The following is a 22605-nucleotide window of genomic DNA, read 5'->3' as shown; positions in this document are numbered from 1 at the left end:
TATCAAAACGTTACAGGTAAGATCTTGTTAGATTGGTCTCGTGATGAATTTTCAAAATATCAAATTTTTATAATTTTTCACATACGAAAATGGAAATATTAGTAGTTAAATATTACATTGGAGTCTGTGCAAATAGTAACTGTAAAAATCTTTTTGAAACGGAGGTAGTATGATGTAATATGAGTCTCAATGATGTACTATATATGAGTCTCGTGAACATATGTAAAAGACGAAAATTGGTGTTGTACGTCCTTGATTTTTTATGTATCCTACATATATAGGTGGATGTCAAAAGCATAATGATTTAGTTTTTGAATTAATCGACATGGAAGTAATTGGATTTTATACGATAATTGAAAACATATTAGTTTTGGGAAAGAATATTTGTTTCACGCTATTTTGGGAACTTCGGAATCGTGTTAAGTGCCTTAATTAATTAACCACATTCTTTTTCGGAATTTCATTCAAGATTATGCATCTTATGTTCTATTTGGCCAAAAAAAAAAAAAAAAGGAGAATAAACAAAAACTTATTCATCAATGGTAAACACTTTAATCAAGAAGTTTCACTTAATCTAACAATAGGAAGTGGAACACTAGAATTAAAATTAATTTTGACATAATTTGTTAATTTCTATTTATTTTGGTTGATATTGTTTATCTCTTAGTTTGTACGTACTCCGTAATATTTTTGTGGATTAATTAATGTTTTGTTACTACAATGCTAATTATATAATGTCACTTTCTATAGGTAATCAAATGTCAATTTATTCTAAGATTGGAGCGTTGGAAGCATAAAGACATTTCCGCATTTGTCAATTATTAGGACTGAAAATTCCAAAAAAAAATACTCCCTCCGTATTTACTTAAGGGATATATAACACTACAAGAATTTATATCTTTAACGACAACCTAATTACGACGGGTCAAAAATTCCGTCGTAAAAGCCTTTTGCGACGGGGCAAACAACCAAACAATGACGGGAATAACCGTCGCAAATGTTTTTTACGACGGGATTTTCTATTAACGACAACCCCCTTTTATGACGGGTTCGCGACAGGAAATCCCGTCGCTAATCAACGATTATTGGCCTTTCGCGACGGGATTTTCCGTCGTTAATAGTACAATTTCTTGTAGTGATATTTGATCGGATACGGGTATTAAGAAGAAGAATTGAATCAAATAAATTAATAAAACAAGCGGAGTTGAATAGATATTTTAATAAGTAAAGCAAGTGGGGTTTTAAGGATTGAACATATATATCGAGCTTCTAAGGCCCTACCCTATTGACGGGTTTATATATGGTACTACCGGCCAGTATGTATAATAATAAGTCATATTTAGCAAATAGCAACCAGCTATTAGTACTCATTTGCTGATAATATTATGGAGTAGTTGATTTGACTTGCTTAGTTACATAGAATTAGTTGTTAGCTTACTTTGTTGAGTAAAATGATCGATAAATAAAAATATTGAATATATATTGACATATTGTTATAAGAATTTGACTTTCCTTAGCTTGCTACTCCATAACTTAAGAGATAGAGAATTTGAGCAACAACTTTTTTCCGAATTAGGCTTCTGGACTCGCTCAAACTTAGTCTTCCAATACTCTTATTTCTAAATCAAACACTTCCATTAACGGTTTCTCTCAACCAAACATCTCAAACGCTAATTGGGATCTATTCATAAATGGCAATAGATTTACAAATAGGGGAGGAGGATTCGAATCTGAAACCTATCGTACGTAACCACTTAGCCAAAACGTCATTAGTAGTTTAATTCTTATTTTTATCCGAATTGATTAGGTAAATAACTCTTCCTAAAAAATAGTTTGTGACATTTTAAAGACCATATAACTTCCATTAAATGTGCCCTACTACTCTACTAGGGTGCACTCTCATGATCAGTATCAAAGGAAGCTCACATAAGAGACGTGAACACACGTGAATACGTGATACGCCTTAAATTAAACCTACTAATTTCCAAACAAAATGATTCTGATTAATAATGCAAGTAAAATCAAAGAAAGGGACCCCTAATTGTCCCTTAATTGCCGTCAATTTTCGATCCATGCATTATTATTTTATGCTCCATTTATTAAATTTTAACGTGACTAGATTTAATTATTTGATAATAAGAAATAGGAAATTTCTTGGAAAAAAATGTTTGTCTCTCAAACTATTGACAAGTTAAAAAATAAGGCCCCATTTCGACCATTGAGTTGTTTTTTGTTTCCAGTTTTCTGTCTTTTAGAAAACAAGAAGTAGTTTTAAATTATTTGTTGTGAGTCAGTTATATATCGGCAAGCGATTATTATTGAATGGATGATATAACAACTAAGAAGATCGATAGATAAGCTTAGCTAGCTTCTTGGTTGGACGTTTATGGTGTACGGGCATTGTCTTGTTTGTTGATAGCTAGCTGACTGACTGGTGGTAGGTCTGTCTGTTATGAATACATATTATGTAGATTCATGCATGGCGTGGTTTGCCTTGCAACTAAGGGCACCTAAACTGTGGTCATTGTGGTTATGTGGTACGTATAGTATCTAATCCGATCTCGTTTTGCAGTGATAATTCAAGGCGCCTCGGTCTTAGCTCGATCGATTCAATCTATGGATACGCGGTACATTGATCAGTACATGTACTTCATCGATCATTGATGGTGTAACGGCCGGATCCGATCCTTAATTTGCCATTATTGTTTGCGGTAGTTTAGGTGTTATAATCTAATTATATATGTTATTTTGAGCCATAAAATCAATACGAATTACAAATGGGGACCAGTAGCAGAGCCAGGGTTTTTTTTTCCAGAGGTGTCAGCGATGGTGTATTCAGGATTTTTAGAGTGTTTCATTTGTTGATTTCCAACAACAAACAATATATACTAAAAAATATATATATATCGTCCTAAAATTAATAAATATTCATATTACAATCAAATACCTACAAATTATTACAATTATTTTCTACGGGTTTAATATGATTGGTAAAAGAATAACTTAATTTAAGAGAGTATATATAACGACTGATCTCTTTGATTTGAGTTGAATATGGATGGGGGTCTGTTATTGAAAACTCTAAAAGACCGCTTATTTTTAAAGTTTAGTCCTATCTCCCACAGTAACGGGCGGGACAGGGTTTTATTTAGTATCACCTAAGAGACCACTTCTAGATTATTACCGATCCCTTAGCTCTCAGCTGTTTTTATTTCAATTTTTCTTTTGGGGGTCGGTGGACCCCGCTTGCACCTACGTGGCTCCGCTATTGATGTGGACTGGGGAATTCGAATTCGAACCTGAAACTTATCGTACACAGACCATCGATCTTAATCACTATCTCAAGACCTCGTTAATTGGTTATAATCGAAGTTTGAGAACTAGGAAACAAGATGGGGAAGGGATTTTAATAATTCCGGTTATCTTTTGAACTGAAATGTGGAAAGGGACGTCGGACTAGACCGGACGTAAGAAAACTTGTTTGATCATTGGGTTGGTTTGTTCTGGATCCAACCAAAATGTTTCGATTGGCCTGGTTTTTAGTCTTGAATTATGTATAGTAATAATTTAACTAATTAATTTTTAACTTCCAATAATAACATAAAATAGATACATATTGAACTATACTACGGCTTGATTAAAAAAAATTAAAGACTGTTCTAATCAAGTATATCAGATTCTAGTTTAAGCATAATCAATCTGATCCTCGAGTTTTGCATTATTTGATCTTCGATTTTCTGGTCCGATCTAATCCGACGAAATTGGACCGGGGATGATCCCTATGTGGCTCGAGCTCCTAGCCTCGTGCAGGTACAAAATTAAAGTTCTTGGTGATGGTAATATTGAAGTACTTTACATGCATGGATGGTGAGAAACTGAGAACCATAATACTCCGTACTAAAAATACTAATGGCATTTACATGGAGCTTTCTATTCGCTGGTCCACATCTGGACTTAGCCAGTTGCTATACAGACTCTGCACATTGGGCCCAATACACCAATTGAATTCACTTTGACTTTCTAACAACCTTTTCACTAGGTAAGACTCACCTTAACATTATATGGTCAATCATGGTATAGTAATGAGGTATTGGTCTGATGTTTAAGACTGATGGTATATGTACAATAGATTTCGGTGTTTGTATTCCTCATTTTTCATTTATAATTTGTTTTCCTTTGTAGCTTATTCACAAAACATAAAAATATGGTCAATCATAGTGAGACTTGTCAAATTGGATTATGGTCGGTTATAAATTGGGACTAATCGTTATGTCTTATGTGTCTGTTCGTGTCATTATTTGTGCATGGTCATTGTGATTATACTAATCGGATTTATAATTTCTTCCAGGTCACTTTAATTTTTGTCGGATTGTTACGGGATACGGTCACAGTTAAAGTTACGACAGGAGTCACTAAAGGGATATAAATATTCGTCTAGAAACTACTCACTTATTTCTATAAAATAAATCTATCGATTATATTTTCTAATATAGGGAACGAGTTTTGTGTATGGTAGGTTTGATAACTATTAAAGATATGTCATGGATAATAGTGTTATGATTATTACCAAATTAAGGAATAAAAGCTCATATTAACCATTACAAATCCTTAAATCAGCAACTTTTAGACAGACGAGTTGTATTGTATATCCATTTCATAATCTTACATCATTCCAAGTTTCCAACTATATACATTATCATAGGGCAATACAAATGTAACTAACCGGCCTGCCCTACAAGGCTACAATGCATGTGCTATAATAAGCCATTATCACTTATGCAAGTGTTCGATGATAAATTTAGTCGGCATCAAGGAAGCAAACTTAAATTACAGACGACTTTATTTTTTTGGGTACACTAATAATGTTCCGAGGACGAGGCATTGATAGGTTTCAATCCTAAGTCTTGTACACTAAACTATATAGGCCAGGCTCGTGTTCCTAACAGATAAGGTTATATGTGTGGTCGATTATCACGAGAATTCGAGTATGTTGTTATTCATCCTAGTTCCTACCAAAGTTTTTACTGTACAAGAGGTCCTTAGGTCATTAAAGCAATAACAAACAATGGACAAAGCTACAATGTTGCCATTAGGAGTTCACATGCCTTACAGGCTAAATCTAAAGAGAAAGTAGAAAGATGATTAATTATAAACCAAAAAACAAATATATACGTCACATTGATGAATCCAAATACAAACATATTAGAGTAGTACATTCAAAGGTCCCTCCCTCTGAGAACCTTTACATTATGGTTTGTTGGCCACATTTTTGTGGGGCCATATTACATACATAGAGAATTGATCTCTCCCTAACCTAAAAAGAAATTTAAATTAAATAGAATGTAAATGTGTGACCTTCACACACATGCTAGATAAATTACATCATTATAAAGAAAAAAAAAATCCAAAATTATGCTTGCTTTTCGCAATTTTCTCCCGCCAAAAAAACAACATACACACTCATGTCACATTGCTCCATCCAAGGGTACATGTAAAACAGTACTCTGATCATTAAAGAACCTCTAAGATGAAATTACTTTTATTTAAATGTAATGACCCATCTTATTTATCCTTTTGTGCAACTCCTTTCTTTTCAATCTTTCCCCCTCTCTCTTTCTTCATTGGAATAGAGGCATTTGTGGAAGCCTAGATAAGTAGAGAATGTGAAAGAGAAAAAGAGAAAAACTTGACTATTTTTTCTCCTTAAAAAAAACCCAACTTCAACCTTCTTGAATGCCTATGAATTTTGTCACTCACAAGCCTCACTTTTCATCACCTATACATAGAAATAGACCCCACTTTTTTCTCTCAAAAGAAAAATCTTCATCTCTTTGTTTCAATAACAATCAATGCAACCTTTGAAATTGCAATATCAACAACTCCCCACTTCCATAGACTCCCACTATCAAGTATCAACTCCTCCACCTCTCTTTATTCTTTTTTTCATCCACCACTATAATAATAATTTTTTTTGTCACACAAAATCAAGTATACATATACAATGTACTAGACAAACTCCCAACACCCTTGGGAGAGGCAAAAGCCATTTTTTTCTTGATCAAATGGCCAAAAAGGTAAAAAAATAAAAAACTAATTTGATCATTTACCTAAAAGCCATCCTAACGACCTTACTTGAACAGGATTTGTTCTATAGGGTCGTATATCTAGGGGGGGAAAGAAAGTTTAGAGGATTTTTATAGATCATGATCATGATCATCATCCATAATCCATGGTTGATTATTATTGTTGTTTAATCTTCTTCTTTTATTAGAAAATGGTGATGGTGAGGAGGTGGAAGATGAAGATGGAGATGATGAGTCATTGAAAGACCTGATTTTGTTGATTTGTGCTGTAATTCTGAATTGTGGTATGACTTTGATGGATTTCCTTCTGCTATGATCCACCATTAACTGTTGCATTAACTTGTAGCAATCATTTATATTTTCCTGCAAATAGTAATAGAAGAAAAAAAATCAGGGTTTTGTCAACTTTTCTCCACCGTGTTTTGTTGGAGTACTATTTAAATCTTGCAAAGAAAAATGTACTCCCGCTGTCCCAATTTAAGCTTCCCGTTTGACCTTTAAGGCCAAAGTTCATCGACTATGACCATTTTTTCACTAATATTTAATTATAGTATATAAGAAAAATATCATCTTCACGTGATATTTTATCAAATTTGTTTGAATGTGTATTTTAAATCATCAACTTTCATGAGGTTATTATTACGTAGTACTACGTATGTAACAATGACAATGACAGTTGAAATATGTCAAGACCGTGAAAAGTAAAATGAAACACTTAAATTGAGACATATAGGGAATGCATATTTGAGAGAGAATGCTAATCATTAATTAATTATGTAAATGATTTTCCAACATAATTATTCCTATAGAAATGCTAGTATTAGTGTGTATGATAGTTTGAGACATAACTCTTTAACCAACATACTTTAGTTTCTTATTGTTTAGGGATGATGGAAGGGAAACCAAATACAATATCAAATTCAGTGACGTATCTAGGATTCACATATGATCCAAACTCGTTTTCATTATCCTATAAGTTTTAACCTACAGTTAAAAATAATTTGTTTATATGAAATTATGAATAGAAGAATACAAAAAATGAAGAATAAAAAGTGGGACAGAGGAAGGAGAAGTAGTCAAATGCAGAGTATTGCATTTTGCATAAGCAAAAAAAAAAAGTTAAAAACAAGTGAATGTGCTTACTTTAGAAAGCCCATCACACCATGAGTCAGCATGCTGAGGGGTGACAAAGGACAAAGTTGGCATTTCACTTGCTGCACAAAGTATGGCAGCTGCTGCTATGCTTGATGGCCAGTACTCCACAAATCTGCCCTCTGCTACACCCATAAGCCAAACCAACAACAACAACAACAACAACAACAACAACAACAACAACAACATTCTTTAGTATCTTTATACTAAGATTATACGGCCCTGTGGGTGAGGGTTTCGCCTTTTATGAAAATAAATATTAAGATTATGACATTGTGACATTGTGACATAAACTTTATAGTTACCAACCTTGTATGTTAGAGAGTATAAGATCAGTTGATCGTGCGATTAGGAGACCGGTGTAGGTTCCTGATGCATCAACCTTGTACGCGAAGAAACTAATGAAGGTGAAGGGTGTAACAAGCCGTAATCTCCAATTCAACACGGTTAGGACTAGAAGCTCCATTCTTTGGATCGTCTTTGGGTCGAAAATGAACTTGCTACTTTCAACCTATTGTAAACAAATGTAATAATTCGATTATGACTAATTAGTTTGGTTAATCATTATTAATTATTATTAATAGAGATTCTTGAAAAGGATTGATTTGGTAAGAGAATTCGCTGGAGAAAAATGGAAATGTATGCTAAAAAAGAAATATATGAATGATGGTGACCTGAAGATCCAACAAGGAAGGAACAAGAGGTTCCTCCATCTTGGCAGCTAGTGACAAGCATGCAACTGATAAAAGTTGTAATGGCCACCCACCTGTTTGCTGCATTTTCAGATAAAAAAGCTTCAATCAACATGTTAATCATGTTACTAGATTTGTTTAATTAATTACACATTGCTAATCAATCATTAGTATTTGCGAGCACATATACTAGTGGAAGCAACATATAATTGGTACAAGTATTGAAATTCGTTCTTAGAGCAACGCACGTTCTTTAAAGGTCGTTTTATTCGGTTCCATTAATATCCAAATAAAATGCCACGATTCGTTTTGTTATCCTATATTAGAAAGTGTAGTTATCCCTTTAAACACAGAAAATATTCTCAAGTAACTTTGTACAACTAAGAAGTCCATTTACTAGTAAATAGTCATCACCCTCCCATTAAGGTTTAACATACATACTACCAAGTAACTTTTTATTGAGCTCCCACTCAATTCTAATAAACGAAGTTCAAGTAGTGTATATGTACGATTATTATTACGTGTGTACATTTTCATGTATCGGACGTAAATATACTGTATAGTATCCTAGAGTCGTAATCCCAGATGAAATTATGGGAATTGACAGGTAGGCCAAAAAGACCTGAAATATATTTATATATTTATAAAGGGTCGGTGAGTAGCTAAAATCTTTTTCATGAATAGTCTGGTCATGGTCATCCACTTAAATTCATTGCAGAAATTGGCATAATTGAGACAGATAATATAGGAGCGGGGGAGAATTTAATTCAATTCAGGAGGAAGAAAATTAGGGAAAGTACTTCAATTATGAACTAGGTCCCATTTTTTATTCAGTATAATATTAATTTAATAAAACTCACTCACTCCATTCCCATATAATAGCCACGTCATATGTTAACAGACCCACGATATTTAGACATGGATATGAACACTTTGACATTTCATTTTAGACTAAAATCATGCATTTTTCAAAAATAACCGTGTCGGGCACTTGAACACGTACTCATGTCTGATATGTTTATCCCGAGTCCCAAAAGCATAGCGTACTACTTCAATCAGTAGCGTAATACTCCACTAACAAATAGCAATATCCAGTGTAACTTAAACTAGTAACGTAACAACTAAATTGTGTCGGAGTACGTGTGGGTATGTTTCAAAATTTCAACGACACTAATAAAGATGAATAAAACTTACCGGTAGATGATGGCAACTTAGAAAACGGTCTAAGTAGTTGACAGCGAGGTATGCTGTCTCTGCCTGAAACCCATAGAACGCTCTCACCTGTTTACATATTAACAATAATAAAATAAAATATAATTAAGCCAAAAGACAATTAAATAAACATAAATTCAGTTCCCAAAAGCAGAATCGAAATTTATGGTCTAGACAAAAAGAGAAGGAAAAAAAAAGAGATTCCCCACCAACCAATCCATTTTTATGTTTGGGTATTATACTATCGTGTTTATGTACTTATTTTATTTTAGGCTTATTTCGTACGTGTATTACACTGTGTAACATTATCAATAATACTCCGTAATTGTACACAGATTATACTGATATATTACGTGTGAACTGTGAAGTACTCCGTATTTCTTATTTGTAACTACACCGTATAACAATTCCGAAGTACGGAGTATTTATCATAGAAGTATAAACAAACATACGGAGTATTTCTGTATAATACTACATATACGATGTAGACATGAGATCAAATGTGGCACGTGAGAGCAATTTAACTAGTGGCAACCTCCATCCAAAAATATTGTACGGAGTACCAAATTCAGTTACGGAGTATCTTTTCTGTTTTTCTTTTATCATTAGTAATAATATTAATTTTTACCTAATTTTTTATATTAGGGGTATATCTCTATTTTTTTTATTATTACGGGGTACTTTATTAATTTAAGAAGAAAACTTTGTAAATATAATAAAATGAATACAAAACATGCGTACTACAAAGTAATTGTCAATTTTCATGTTAAATAGACATAGAGTAACTTTGAGCTTTAGAACTATGGATAAATAACTACGAGTAAAACTAAAAATATTAAAAAATTACAGAGTAATTAAATTTAAATGTATGAAAAGTCTGATTGTTACGAAATTTAGGTTTAATACCATTTTTAAATTGTATTTATCAATTCAAAATCCTATTATTTTTAATATTTTTAGTAAAAAAAAGATAAAGATTTTATACCAAAAGATATTCTCCGTACTACGATTACGATACTCCTACCAAGTACTCCGTACTCCGTATGAGAGTATAATTTGCAATACGTAGACAAGTCCTTAACTATAAACAAAATTAAAAAGATACTCACTGTTGACCAAAATGTCAATTACTCCGTATAAGAAGTTAAAAGTGGAAAAATTAAATACTAAACGAACATTAGTAACATAATAACGGCAATTGACATGATGTTGTGCCATGCATTCCCAAATCGATATTAATTATCTTTGGAATGCATTTTTAACATCTAAAGGCAGTCATTTTCATCTACAGTATAGCTAAACCCTAATGAAAGTGTGAAAGTAGAACGATTCTGGTAGTTTTTTTTATTAATTTAGTTCGTACAAAAAAAAAGCCGTGGATTAACAGGATTATGAAAAGATTAGATAAATAATCAAGCTAACTTCTTTAGGAATAAAATTAAGCGCAAGTAATTATCAAAAAGTAGGAAAAGCGAAAGTGTAATACTAAGGCGCGCCGCCACTCTCTCCGTAATCATTTTTAATACGCTCGGCTCAATTAACAGATCCACCTTTTTCCACCTATTTTTCTCATAAAAATAAAAATAAAATAAAATCACGCCGGGTGCAATATTAAAAAATATGACGTGGCCATTGGAACAGTGACCTTTCAATCCTCCGTCGGAAATCACATTAGCCGTTACCGGCGCATGTATTATACACGTTTCCGATGGATGATGATCGAGAATCGGAAAGTCAGAGCAGTTTAAATTAGCAAAAATCACGTAATTTTTTTTGTAATCATTTTTTTTGTTTACCTTGAAAATCCATGCAACTGAGCGGGAGCGAGAGGTAGAATCCAGGAGTGAGAAGGAGGTAGAGGTGGTGGTAGTGGTGGTGGTGGAGGCGGAGAGAGAAACAGATACAGAATCTCCATCGCCGGAGGCGAAAAGGATATTAAATGAGTTTCGCTCCTCTTCGATGAATCCGGCAATTACTGACTCATCTTCCTCGTTAATCGCCGGCGATTCACACTCCGACGAGAATTCCGGGGAACCTCCGGCGGATATAACGTCGCCGGATTCCTCGGAACAGAGTAAGTCGGAGAAGCAATCAGCATAAGATAATGACATCCTGGCGGTGGTGGTGGCGGCAACGGTTGTTTTCAGTTAACTGTCGTATTCCATGGTGTAGAAGAGAGAGAAAGAGGTGGCGGTAAGGGTGGTTGGGGAGAAGTGAGAGTGGGAGAGTGAGGGGTGAAGTTGTATGTGAATCTGGTAGTGTATATATATGGAGAATATTGGTCTCCCTTTGCCTATGAAAATTAAATCATTTTTTTGAGGGGAATGAAAATTAAATCATTAATTTGAGTTTATATTTCCCGTAATATTGGTGGAATATGGCCCCTTTCTATAGTTTCTTGTTGGTGCGTTACATTTTTTTTTCTTTTTTGGAGGAATGGTTGATTTAGTACTATACAATTATACATAAGATCTCTCATCACAAGTTGTCTTTACTTAATTACTAGCATTGTTGTAAGTTTTCATAGATATTGTGGTTTCGCTCTTTCTTAAGCTTTTCAGGCTCAACAAAGTCTCCTAAAACAGATATATTTTCGTCGTCGCTCCCGCTAGACAAGCGCCTCGATCGACCATCGACCCTCGCTCTTATTGCTAATAGGCAGGAGTGCTCATTCTAAATCAAGCTAACACTCGTTCGTGCCCCCTCATGCCTTTAGACACACTTTTCACACAAGACTTGCGCCCTTACCGCCCTATAGGTAATAGCGTCATGCGATCCTGTGTCAAAACATTCGGACCGTGACAGTTGATTTCCTCACTTCCTCCCCATTAAAATGAAAAATTATAATACCCCAACGAATCTTTTCCTTCCACAACTGAGTTTTTATCGAAAACAGAGCTATAATTTATGACATGTCAAGCGGGTCGGATTGTTACGGTCCATTGTGAGGTTATGGGACTTAAGTCCCACATCAGTCATATGGGTGACTGATGTGGGGTTTATAATAGGATCATGGGCTCTCCTCCCCTTGAGCTAGCTTTTGGGGATGGTTCTCCTGTGGTCCTGTATCAAGTTACACGGATCCGTGCCAAATTGGATTCAAGGCGGTGAACCAATCTTTCCAATTATCTTTTAAAGCTAATTTTTGGTTGGCTTTCAAGGTATTCGTTTAACTATGTCAAATTTAGTTCAGTTCTAATCGAATTTTGTAGGGCTTATGTCGAATTTTAGATTTAAAATAACACACATTTACATTGTTTAGCGGGTCGGGTTGGGTTTCGGTAGAACTAGCCAAATATGAGAGTTCTTATGAAACGTTTTATACGCTTTCTGGATCTGTATTTAGTTTTGGTTTGTTTTAACTCGATCATGTTAGTTTTTTACATGCCCACCATAAAGTTGTAGCCACAGTAAAGGCAACTAGGTGAATTTTGGATTGAAAAATCTGTTATTCTTACTTTTAAAGCCCATCTAAAATGGGAAATGGGTTCAATGGCTCATGCATGGTTTATGTACATATACGGAGTATAAATGTTGCAATTCACCACTTTTACTCCTTCATTTTGATTTACCTTTTTTCTCTTAACATAACATTGGACACCACCTAAGCAATATTACTATACATAAAGAGAGTGTTCTATAAGATATGAGGGGAGACACTTAAACCTTTTTTTCCCCTTTGTTGATTGTTATAACTTATAAGATCATAAAATATATAAGGATCTACCTTATCTTCATAATTAAAACATAAGATAAGATCCAACCTAAAAAGAATAGAATTAGTAATCCATGCATTATTGTTAATCAAATTTAATGTGTTAATATAATTTGCCAACTAGTATAGATCGATTGCAAAATAAGACCAGGCCACCATCTAATTATATTGATTAAAGAGGAAAGAAAGTATTAATTTAAATCCTTCTTGTTTCTTTGTAGCCTTAATAAAATTAATAAATATTAATTTTGTTCCCTAAATTAATTGGTACAAACTTTTATATAAGGCGGTCTTACACAAAAACTGCATTAGTGTCATATAAGTTAAGCAATAAAATTAATTAGTTAAGCACTCAAACTAATTAGTTAAGCACGGGAAGAAATTAGTTAAATAATGGAACTAATTTAGTTAAGCACTTAAACTAATTTAGTTAAGCACTTAAACTAATTAGTTAAGCAATTGTACGAATTAGTTAAGCAATCAAAGTGGTCTTTTCGGTAAGACGGTCTTACACAAAAGTTGCTGATTAATTGGATATATCTCGTTTGATTGGGGAGAAAAGTAGTTGAAAATAGTGGTAGGGCGGCCTTTACCTTTGCAAATCTAATAAAAATAACGAATAATTTGCGCAAACTCGCAACCCATTTTGTCTTTTAGATCAAACCATGCAAACAGAAAAATTGATTATAAATTACTTAATGGATATTTTGAGGACTTGAGGTTGATGGAGGACAAGTATAGGAGACATGAGTACGTATAAAAATCAAGTAAAATCGTTCGATACCAACATACTACGTACCATTCATCTCGGAAATTTTCTACCCCGTGTATGTTTCCATTTTGATGGTTTTTAATCAACATTGGAAAATAAAATTTGATTTTTGTACACGTCATAAGTTCATACGTAGTATTTTCATAACCTAGTGTGAAATACTAATTTTTTAATACAAGGTATTCAGGAGGAAACGAAATTAGAATAGACAAACAACATCTTTCCTTTGATGATGATTTCACGAGGTAGATGTTCTAGGGTGTAATATATATGTACGCGCAACTTATTGGATTAAACGAGTGTTATAGTACGAGTTTAATGAATGACAATAGTTATTTACATAGATTTTTTTATGGTATCTTTGTAAGTATTTGATATTAATTCCTCCATTACATAATGATGTTTTGATTTGTAATTGTAATTTGGTTACAAACCTGTTACAAAATAAAGTGTATTAATCATCAATATAATTGGGGAATAATAACTTTTAGCCTCATAAGAGTTATAAGGAAAAGGAGGATTTTGATTATTAGCTAACCACATAGTCCAATACGAAGTACCTATTGAACTAATAAGCTGATAAGCATTACGGTTAGATTAGCAATAAGGATTACTATTGCTTCGTATTTTCGTTACACAAATTCTTATTTAAAATGGTTGTACAATAAATATTGTACACCAAAGTAAAAGTTAATTCAAAATGTCTAAAAGTTAAACTTATATATGTAAAAGTTATCCATTTTTTAATGATAAATTTTTTCATTTAAATAAAAATTGTTTCTTCAAAATCACTAATAATTTATAAAATTAATCATTTAACTCTTTAAAATGTTTATCTATCTACATTTTTTTACTAATATAAAAGTTAATCAAAACTAGGTTAAAGTTACAAAAAAAATAGGTAAAAGTTATCTTGGTATACAATAAATTTATTGTACACCTAGTGCGCGCAAAACCTTTTGTTTTCCTTATTGTTTTTATGTAAAAGGACAACTAACTAAGTTTTGATTTTCAATCAATTAAATATTATTGATATGGTTTGATGGCACGTGATGAGTGGTGACTACATTATTGTCAACGGGAAATTACTTGATTGTTTTTCCATTTCCTATTATCTGGCCACTTCTTTTTATTCGGCGATAAATCTATCATTTAGAATAACCATCGCGTATGTAACAAACTTTGTTTATTTGTCACTCTAAATGCCAGAAAATTAACTAAGGAGTGTCATTTCTTAAAATTAGCGTTGTAACGGTGTAACCTATAATATACGGAGTAATAGACATGACCGTCTCTTCAAAGAACGTAATTATTATCCTTATCACATGTTAGGTTTTACAGCACCGGTACGACTAATTTTTTTCTTTTTTATAAGGTAAGATAAAGTGCCTTTTCGGACCGGAACTCCACACGGGTCAATCCGGCACGTGATGAGATGGTAAGGGGAACACTCCCTCAAAGGCTCAAAGCTAAGTGCCCTTAGTGGGCATTGAATTGTCAACATTTTGGTTGTAAGGTGTAATCATTTCTACTTGACCAAGACACTACTAATTAGTACGACTAGCGTATGCAACTCTTATAAATGTGAACGGTCAAATACACTTTAAACCAAAATATGGTTTATGCATCCGGGTGCACAATGCTCACTGTGCACCCTGTTTTTAAATGAACATATATTTCAAATACAAATAACATATTGTTCATACCCAAAGAACATATAGCCAATGAACATATAATCAAATCCATAGAACATATAGTTTAAATATTTCACTAGCTAGTACATGTACATTAAAATCATTCTCAATGTTCATTAGATTTTTAATAAATGTTCAACAGGATGCACAATGAGCACTATGTACCCAGGTATATAATCCAAATTACGCTTTAAACTAAGGAGTTTCACATAATCTAACATATGATGGAAATACTAGTTAAATATGGTTGATTATTGACCGAGGTGGGCTTAAAATAGTTTGGCTTTATGTAGAGTGATATGTTAAGTTTGACACTAAAGTGCAAAGAATGTGCAGTGATTTGCCAACTTTATTTTTAATTCCCGTTGGCTTATTTCTTGGCTGCTTTTTTGTGCTACAGCCAAACGTAGGACGCTCCTCTTACCCCTCCTTTTTTGCTTGGCTCAATTGCCAAACGGTTTAATCTACTTGTATATCTTTTTGGTCCCTCTTTGCCTCTTCTACAATATTAATCTATGCCATTTTTATTTGACTTTTACACCATTTTTATTTTCTAATTAATTAATTAGGTATTAGATTAATGTAATTAATTCCAAGTGACAGTGACCGCCATCACACACACATGACACATGTATTAACTATTAAGACTATACTTTTATTAGGAATACTTCTATTAGGAATATGGTTACTGATATATCGTATCTAAACTTTCATAATGTAGGGGGTGAAATGTACTATAATCGCCCGAAATTTTGATTTAAAGTCATTTTAAAGAATAGGTCAATCTAATTATACATCGATCTATCTTAGTTGCATCCAGTTCACGGTAATAATCAAAATAAAGCATCCGAATATAATCCAACGTCCAATGAAATTCCGTAATGTATTATAATCACCCGTAGATTTGATTTAAGGTCATTTCAAAGAATCAATATGTCTATTAAACATTGATTGATCTTAGTTATTTATTAGCATTCACTTCACGATGAAGATCAAATCAAAGATCATAACCCAACATCCAATAGGATTCATCAATGGGATATTCGTTCAGAGTTTCATCTGAATCATCGTAGTTGAATCCACGAAAGAATCATCTCTATCTTGATTTGTTATGAACATCATTTTCTTAGGATTATTATAACCTTTTTCCCTGCCTCAACCAAGCACATTACTTCCAATTTGCTATATGTGTTGTGATTTAGTCTACTACCCTTGAAAACATTACGAATTTAGGATATCTTTCCAATTTGAACGAGATTTAAACAATCCAACCCGTACTCTCTACCCGTTAAAATAAAAACTTAGGGACAAATTCTAACACGGCTATAAAAGTATAAATATTGTTAACATGAAAACAATTTGTTCATCATTAGAAGGTGCATTGCATTGGATGCTCCAAAATGATGATATTGATCACTAAAGAAATTGGAAGTATAGTCACTTTGAGCGACCCATGTTTTACACAACTAACATTAGTGCGTGGCTTTTGCTATATCCAAATTATAAAGTTGCAAAAAAAAGGGGGGGGATGGAATATAACATGGTTGAGTCATCTAGGTTGTGCTTATTCTTAATTGTGCAAGCATATTTTTATCACATCCTTTTCCTCGTATATATATTTCCTTTTTGGTGCAAATATATGCCTTTTTATTTTATATTTTTGTTGACATAGGCTTAATTGTGCATAAGTAAAACAAAGTTTAAAATTTACAAATACGAATTAGAATAAGACAATCACTAATTGTCATCAAATACCCTTATATAACTTTCAAAACAAACTTAGATTAACCTACTCGAACCCAAAGTGTTGGACCTTTAAGTATTGATGTGACACTGTTTACAACGCCAAAAAACAGAAGCTCGCCACTTTAAATGCAAACTAGTAGCTGGCTGCGCGCAACTGTGGCGGGAAATTTCAAATTTGGCACCAATAGGTTCTAGCACCCTAATTTTTTTTAAAAAAAAAAATTGTATTCGGGTTGATTTCACATTTTCGGGTATCCGATCCGAGAATTTGGATTGGATTCGGATCACATTTTTCCGATAAGGAAATTTTGGACCAGTTCATATCCTATATTCGAAAATTGAACACCCTAATACGTAATATATGTTCTACATTTTATTACCTTAGATAAATTAGGATACAATATTGACATAATGTTATCCTAATTTCAATGTATTTTTCCTTTTAAAAAAAAAGGAGTTGACAAGTTGGATACTCGAAATTCGATACTATACACAGTACGTGTTCTACATTTCATTTGAATAAAAATGACATGCAAACGTATATGAGAACTTTTATCTTGTTCCTAATTATATGTATACTTAGGTGTACTCTGAATCGGTTCTTTTCTTATTGATCTGTTGTACTAAATCGTAAATAAACAAAACCGACAAGGTTAGTACATAAAAAAAAAAGACATTTGGTACATGTACTCAGCTCTAAATATACTTCGTACTTAGGAGTAAGATTATTAGATTAAGAAATATGAGTTGAGGGAGTGCCTAAGAAATATGCAGTGAAGTGTTTAGATTAAGGTCTCAATAAAATTATTGCCCTTAATAAAGGTAGTTGATAAATTAGTTACAAAAGAAATTAGGATATAATTAGTTAAAAAGAAGTAAAATGATTTATTAATATATGCAGTTACTATTCATAAGGAAGTAATTGATCTCCCACTTTTTAAAGTGTAGAGTTATATGTATGTTGAGCATATGATTCACTTAACTTTTATTCCTTTTCAACTTTCTTTAGGGTAGCTCCTTTGGAACTTTACAAAGGCTGTAAAAAGTTTCATAAAAAAATTATTTTTTTACTTTGCATTTATCTTCTCTTTCTTTTTATGCATGCCCCTACCATTGGAAAAAATCATTTCACTTTTCCGTAAATAAATAAATAAATTACTACTCTCTAAATTGAAGTAAGGTATAACTAATGGGAAAATTATAGACACAACCTTTTTAGGACGATGATTCAACTTTCTAATATAATTAGGGTATTTTTTTGAAAAAATAAGGTTTTATTTAAGTCAAGATTTTACATAATGAACTTTGTTTTTTCCTTCACATAGTTCCCAAACTATGATGTAATTAGAGCATTACTATTGGTGAACCTTCATTTGGTGATAAAAAATCTTTTATAATTGCTTCTTTTTATTACAATGGCGAGTCCTTATTTTTGAAACCCTTTTAAAACTTAAACATCAAATGGTGAGACTAATAAAAGTAAATTTTCATTTATTAATGAATGAATATTCTTTCAGGATTTTTTTTCCTTTAAAAAAAAAAACTTTCCTTTGTAAAGGGGAAAAAAAATCTTTGAGAAGAGTTATAAAATATGGGAACTGCACTCATTTTTTATAACTCGTCCAATGGGTGCTCTTAATTCTTTAACAACACTTTTTCTCCTTTTGATCCCCTATTGGAGATGATCTTATATACTGTATCTTTATTATATAAGTGAAGAGGTAATGTTATTTTAGTAAATCCACTTTTGGGGTCCCCCTTAAATTACTAAAATACCCTCCATACTTATAGAATAGAAAATATAATAACAACCTACCCAATAGGAAAAGCCCAAAGAAGAATTTTAATCAATCTAACCCCTTAAATAAATTCTTACCATTTTAATCAATCTGTTGATATGCGTTCGGCTCTATCTAACTTATATGTTTTTTTATATTCGCACGCATCGCATTTATATTATATTTTTTACATGTACGTTATTTCAGGTTTAAATATAATAACACAAATCTGTTTCTTATATTTACATGTATCGGGTGCATATAAGACTAGTAATTCTCTAAATTAAGAGATATGTGTCTGTTTTCACGACATATATTTAATATTTTCATTACTCCATCCTTTGTTATGTATGCTCCTAAATAAGTGTTTCTTTAACTAACTTTCTCCGTTTCAAAATAAGTGTGGCTTCTATAATATCTAACGTAATTTAAACTTTCATAACTTAACGTTTTTTTTATTTTTGTAAAGATAAGCATGCAATGTGTGTAGGCTCGAATGCTTGATGAAATTTGATCAATATCTTTAATTTGTTGTATGAGTTTCACATAAATTTTTTATTTGCTACTGACCCTATTAGATGATTTAGGCGAATACTACAGGGCCTACGCTCGAAAAATACTCCCTTACTGTTGAATTAAACTTGAAGAAACCTTGAGTTATAAGGAGTCCTAATCCTAGCAAGCTACGGTCTCTTAGAGAACTAGGATTATGAGAAATATTTAGGAGTTATCTAAATATTTAGGAGTGTTCTAAGTGTATGAAATCTCTAGTAGAATTAGGTAATTGGTTAATCTTTCAATATATAAGGATATGTCGGGCTGTGGCATAACTTAAGAGAGTTTTGAGAGGTTGAGAGAAGCTTTTGTTTTGAGTTATTTTCTAAAGCAAATAAAGAGAGTTTTATTCTTTATTAAACTCTGAGTTCTTAATATCATCTTTAATTTCTAGATTTGGTATCAGAGCTTGCGACACAAATCATGGGGGATACCCTGGTGACATCAACGGGAAGAACAAGAGAAGGAGGAGGACCTTCTTCAATACAATGCCCCGTGCTGAACTCAACAAATTATACGGTATGGGCCATGAGAATGAAGATCTTACTCAAAGTACATAAAGTCCGGGGAACCATTGAAACAGAAACGGAATCGAACGACGATGAGAAAAACATTATGGCCACAACCCTGTTATTCCAATCAATCCCCGATGCGCTTATCCTGCAGGTTGCAGAGTTAGAAACAGCAAAGAAGGTATGGGAGGCCATCAAGGCGAGACATGTAGGAGCAGAAAGAGTCAGAGAAGCTAGGTTACAAACATTAATGGCTGACTTTGATCGACTTAAGATGAAGGACACCGAGAAAATTGATGATTTTGCCGGAAAGCTGTCTAAAATATCATCAAAATCAGCCGCCTTAAGAGAAAATATTGAAGAGCCAAAACTTGTTAAAAAATTCCTTAAAAGCCTCCCTCGCAAGAAATATATACACATTGTGGCTTCGCTCGAACAAGTGTTAGACCTTAACACCACGAGGTTCGAAGACATCTTAGGGCGTATAAAAGCCTATGAAGAACGTGTCTGCGACGAAGAAGAGACTCAAGAAGATCAAAGCAAATTAATGTATGCAAACATGGAAACTCAATCAAATCGCGGCTCCAATGGTGAATATAGAGGTAGAGGTCGCGGAGGACGGTTCTATAATAGGGGAAGAGGTCGCGGACGATTCAATGGAGCAAGAGAACTGTCAAAATTAGTATGCTCCCGTTTCGAAAACAGAGGCCATTATGCCTCAAACTGTCCAGATCGATTGCTTAAACTGCAACAAACACAAGAGGATGACAACAATGATACACAAGACGCAGATGAGCTTATGATGCACGAGGTGGTATACTTGAACGAGGGAAAGGCTGTACCAAGTAAATATGAAGTAAACACTAGAGATGAGAATATTTGGTACCTTGACAATGGAGCTAGCAACCACATGACTGGAGATGGACGGTACTTCTCCAAGATTGATGATTCCATTACCGGAAAGGTGAAATTTGGTGATGATTCACGCATAGACATCAAAGGGAAATGATTAATTCAATTCATTGACAGGAATGGTGAATCAAGAACGATGTATGATGTTTACTTCATTCCAGATTTAAAAAGTAATATCATCAGTCTTGGGCGGGCTACATAATCAGGCTGTGATGTGAGAATGAGAGGAGAACATCTAACGATGCATGATCGTGATGGAAAATTTCTTGTCAAGGCAATTAGCTCAAGAAACCGATTGTAGAAGGTCCATATGGGGATAAAAGGCACCAATATGTGCCTACATTCAACAACGACCCGTGAATCAAGCAAATGGCATGAGAGGCTAGGACACATAAACCTTGAAACAATAAAATCCATGAGTTATAAGGAGTCCTAATCCTAGCAAGCTACGGTCACTTAGAGAACTAGGATTAGGAGAAATATTTAGGATTTATCTAAATATTTAGGAGTGTTCTAAGTGTATGAAATCTCTAGTAGAATTAGGTAATTGGTTAATCTTTCAATATATAAGGATATGTCGGGTTGTGGCATAACTTAAGAGAGTTTTGAGAGGTTGAGAGAAGCTTTAGTTTTGAGTTATTTTCTAAAGCAAATAAAGAGAGTTATTCTTTATTAAACTTTGAGTTCCTAATGTCATCTTTAATTTCTAGGCTTACTTGCCCAAAAGTTATTAATAGCATCAAAACTACTACTCACTCCGTCCCTTAAAAATTATCCCAAATGTTTGTTGAGAGTTGAGTATACTAAAAAACAAATAGGTATATAGTTTTATCTTTTAGTTAGATTAAATAATACGCAGTATGAAGTGTGCAAAATGTGAGAGAGATTGAAGGAATGAAGAAAAGAAATGAAGAAGTTTGTTTCTTCTGTATTGTGCGCAAGCACAAGACTAAGGTTATGCGTACACATAAATTTCAACGGAGCTACTTCTAGTTTTTGGGCTTTTTGTGCGCACGCACAATAATGGCTTGTGCGCGCGCACAACTGAGCGGGATCTTCTCTCGGCTTTTTGTTTGGCCTACGTGGCCTTTTCTACTCTATTGATTTAATTTCTTATTTGTACTATATATACCAACTTAAACCTATTTTTGAAAGTGTGGTGAGTTTTGTAGTGAGAGAAATACAAAAACATAAGAGAGTTAGAGAGAGAAGTGGATCTAAACTCATTCTCACATCATTTCTACTTGTAATACATCCTCATAGTTTAAAGTGATTAATACAGTATTAATCCCCTTTCCCAAAAGTGAATGTATCTCATTTATGAGTGAACTACGATAAATTTAGTGTTCTTTATTTTAGTATTTATTGTTCTTCATTTATTGCCCAAAAAGAAAAACACAAATCAAAATTCTTCGATCTTTATTGAATTAATACGGCTTTAATTCATAACAAAAACAGAAACTACATTGTAAAAAAAACTATCATAAACCCCATTCATCATGATTCAATATGAACGGGCATCCTTAGCTTGTACGAAATGGGGAATCGTTCTTGTTTAAAAAAAAAAAAAAAAGACATGGGACATCCTCCGAGCTTAAATACGGATTAACAACACCTAACTCCATGCTAATCCCATTCCATATTTTCACACTTGACGAGTTGACACATGCTTAGCTATGTACTTTCTCATAATATCCTTATTTAAACTTGGTTTAGTTTCCAGTTTCCACACTTAGTGGGGGCACCCTTCTTTAGATGCATGTCGACGGTATTAATTACTCC

The 22605-nt window shown here is 33.2% G+C and overlaps 2 protein-coding genes across 3 annotated transcripts; one reads left to right on the top strand and one right to left on the bottom strand.

The window, feature by feature from the left end:
- Positions 1-5146: 5146 nt before the first annotated feature.
- On the bottom strand, positions 5147-11521 carry LOC110782892 (cyclin-D1-1). Of its 2 annotated transcripts, none has more exons than XM_021987140.2 (6): positions 10936-11521; positions 9122-9208; positions 7910-8008; positions 7545-7746; positions 7227-7360; positions 5147-6446 (listed from the first exon to the last, which is right to left on the bottom strand). In XM_021987140.2, the coding sequence occupies exons 1-6, from the start codon at positions 11248-11250 to the stop codon at positions 6195-6197; spliced, it is 1089 nt and encodes a 362-aa protein (XP_021842832.1). In that variant the 5' UTR covers positions 11251-11521; the 3' UTR covers positions 5147-6194. The 2 variants fall into 2 exon arrangements, with proteins under 2 accessions (XP_021842832.1, XP_021842835.1); XM_021987143.2 differs by having other exon boundaries at positions 7227-7357; positions 10936-11518.
- Positions 11522-19822: 8301 nt separating this feature from the next.
- LOC130465663 (uncharacterized) lies at positions 19823-20920 on the top strand. Its single transcript, XM_056834516.1, has one exon. It carries the CDS (start codon positions 19823-19825, stop codon positions 20918-20920), a length of 1098 nt encoding a protein of 365 aa, XP_056690494.1.
- The last annotated feature ends 1685 nt before the right edge of the window (positions 20921-22605 follow it).

This window comes from Spinacia oleracea, chromosome 1 (genome assembly GCF_020520425.1).
Source record: "Spinacia oleracea cultivar Varoflay chromosome 1, BTI_SOV_V1, whole genome shotgun sequence".
NCBI lineage: Eukaryota > Viridiplantae > Streptophyta > Magnoliopsida > Caryophyllales > Amaranthaceae > Spinacia > Spinacia oleracea.
The sequence above is the reverse complement of the archived record's forward strand: the minus strand, read 5'-3'. Positions and strand labels throughout refer to the sequence as shown.

What these genes read in the sequence shown, in the direction of transcription:
- LOC110782892 (XM_021987140.2), bottom strand. Translation starts at nt 11,250, where the DNA reads ATGTCATTATCTTATGCTGATTGCTTCTCCGACTTACTCTGTTCCGAG. An exon ending in TAAGTTGCCATCATCTACCG is followed by an intron (nt 8,009 to 9,121) that starts GTAAGTTTTATT and finishes CTGAAAATGCAG; the next exon opens with CAAACAGGTGGGTGGCCATT. An exon ending in CTTCCTTGTTGGATCTTCAG is followed by an intron (nt 7,747 to 7,909) that starts GTCACCATCATT and finishes TGTTTACAATAG; the next exon opens with GTTGAAAGTAGCAAGTTCAT.
- LOC130465663 (XM_056834516.1), top strand. Translation starts at nt 19,823, where the DNA reads ATGGGGGATACCCTGGTGACATCAACGGGAAGAACAAGAGAAGGAGGA.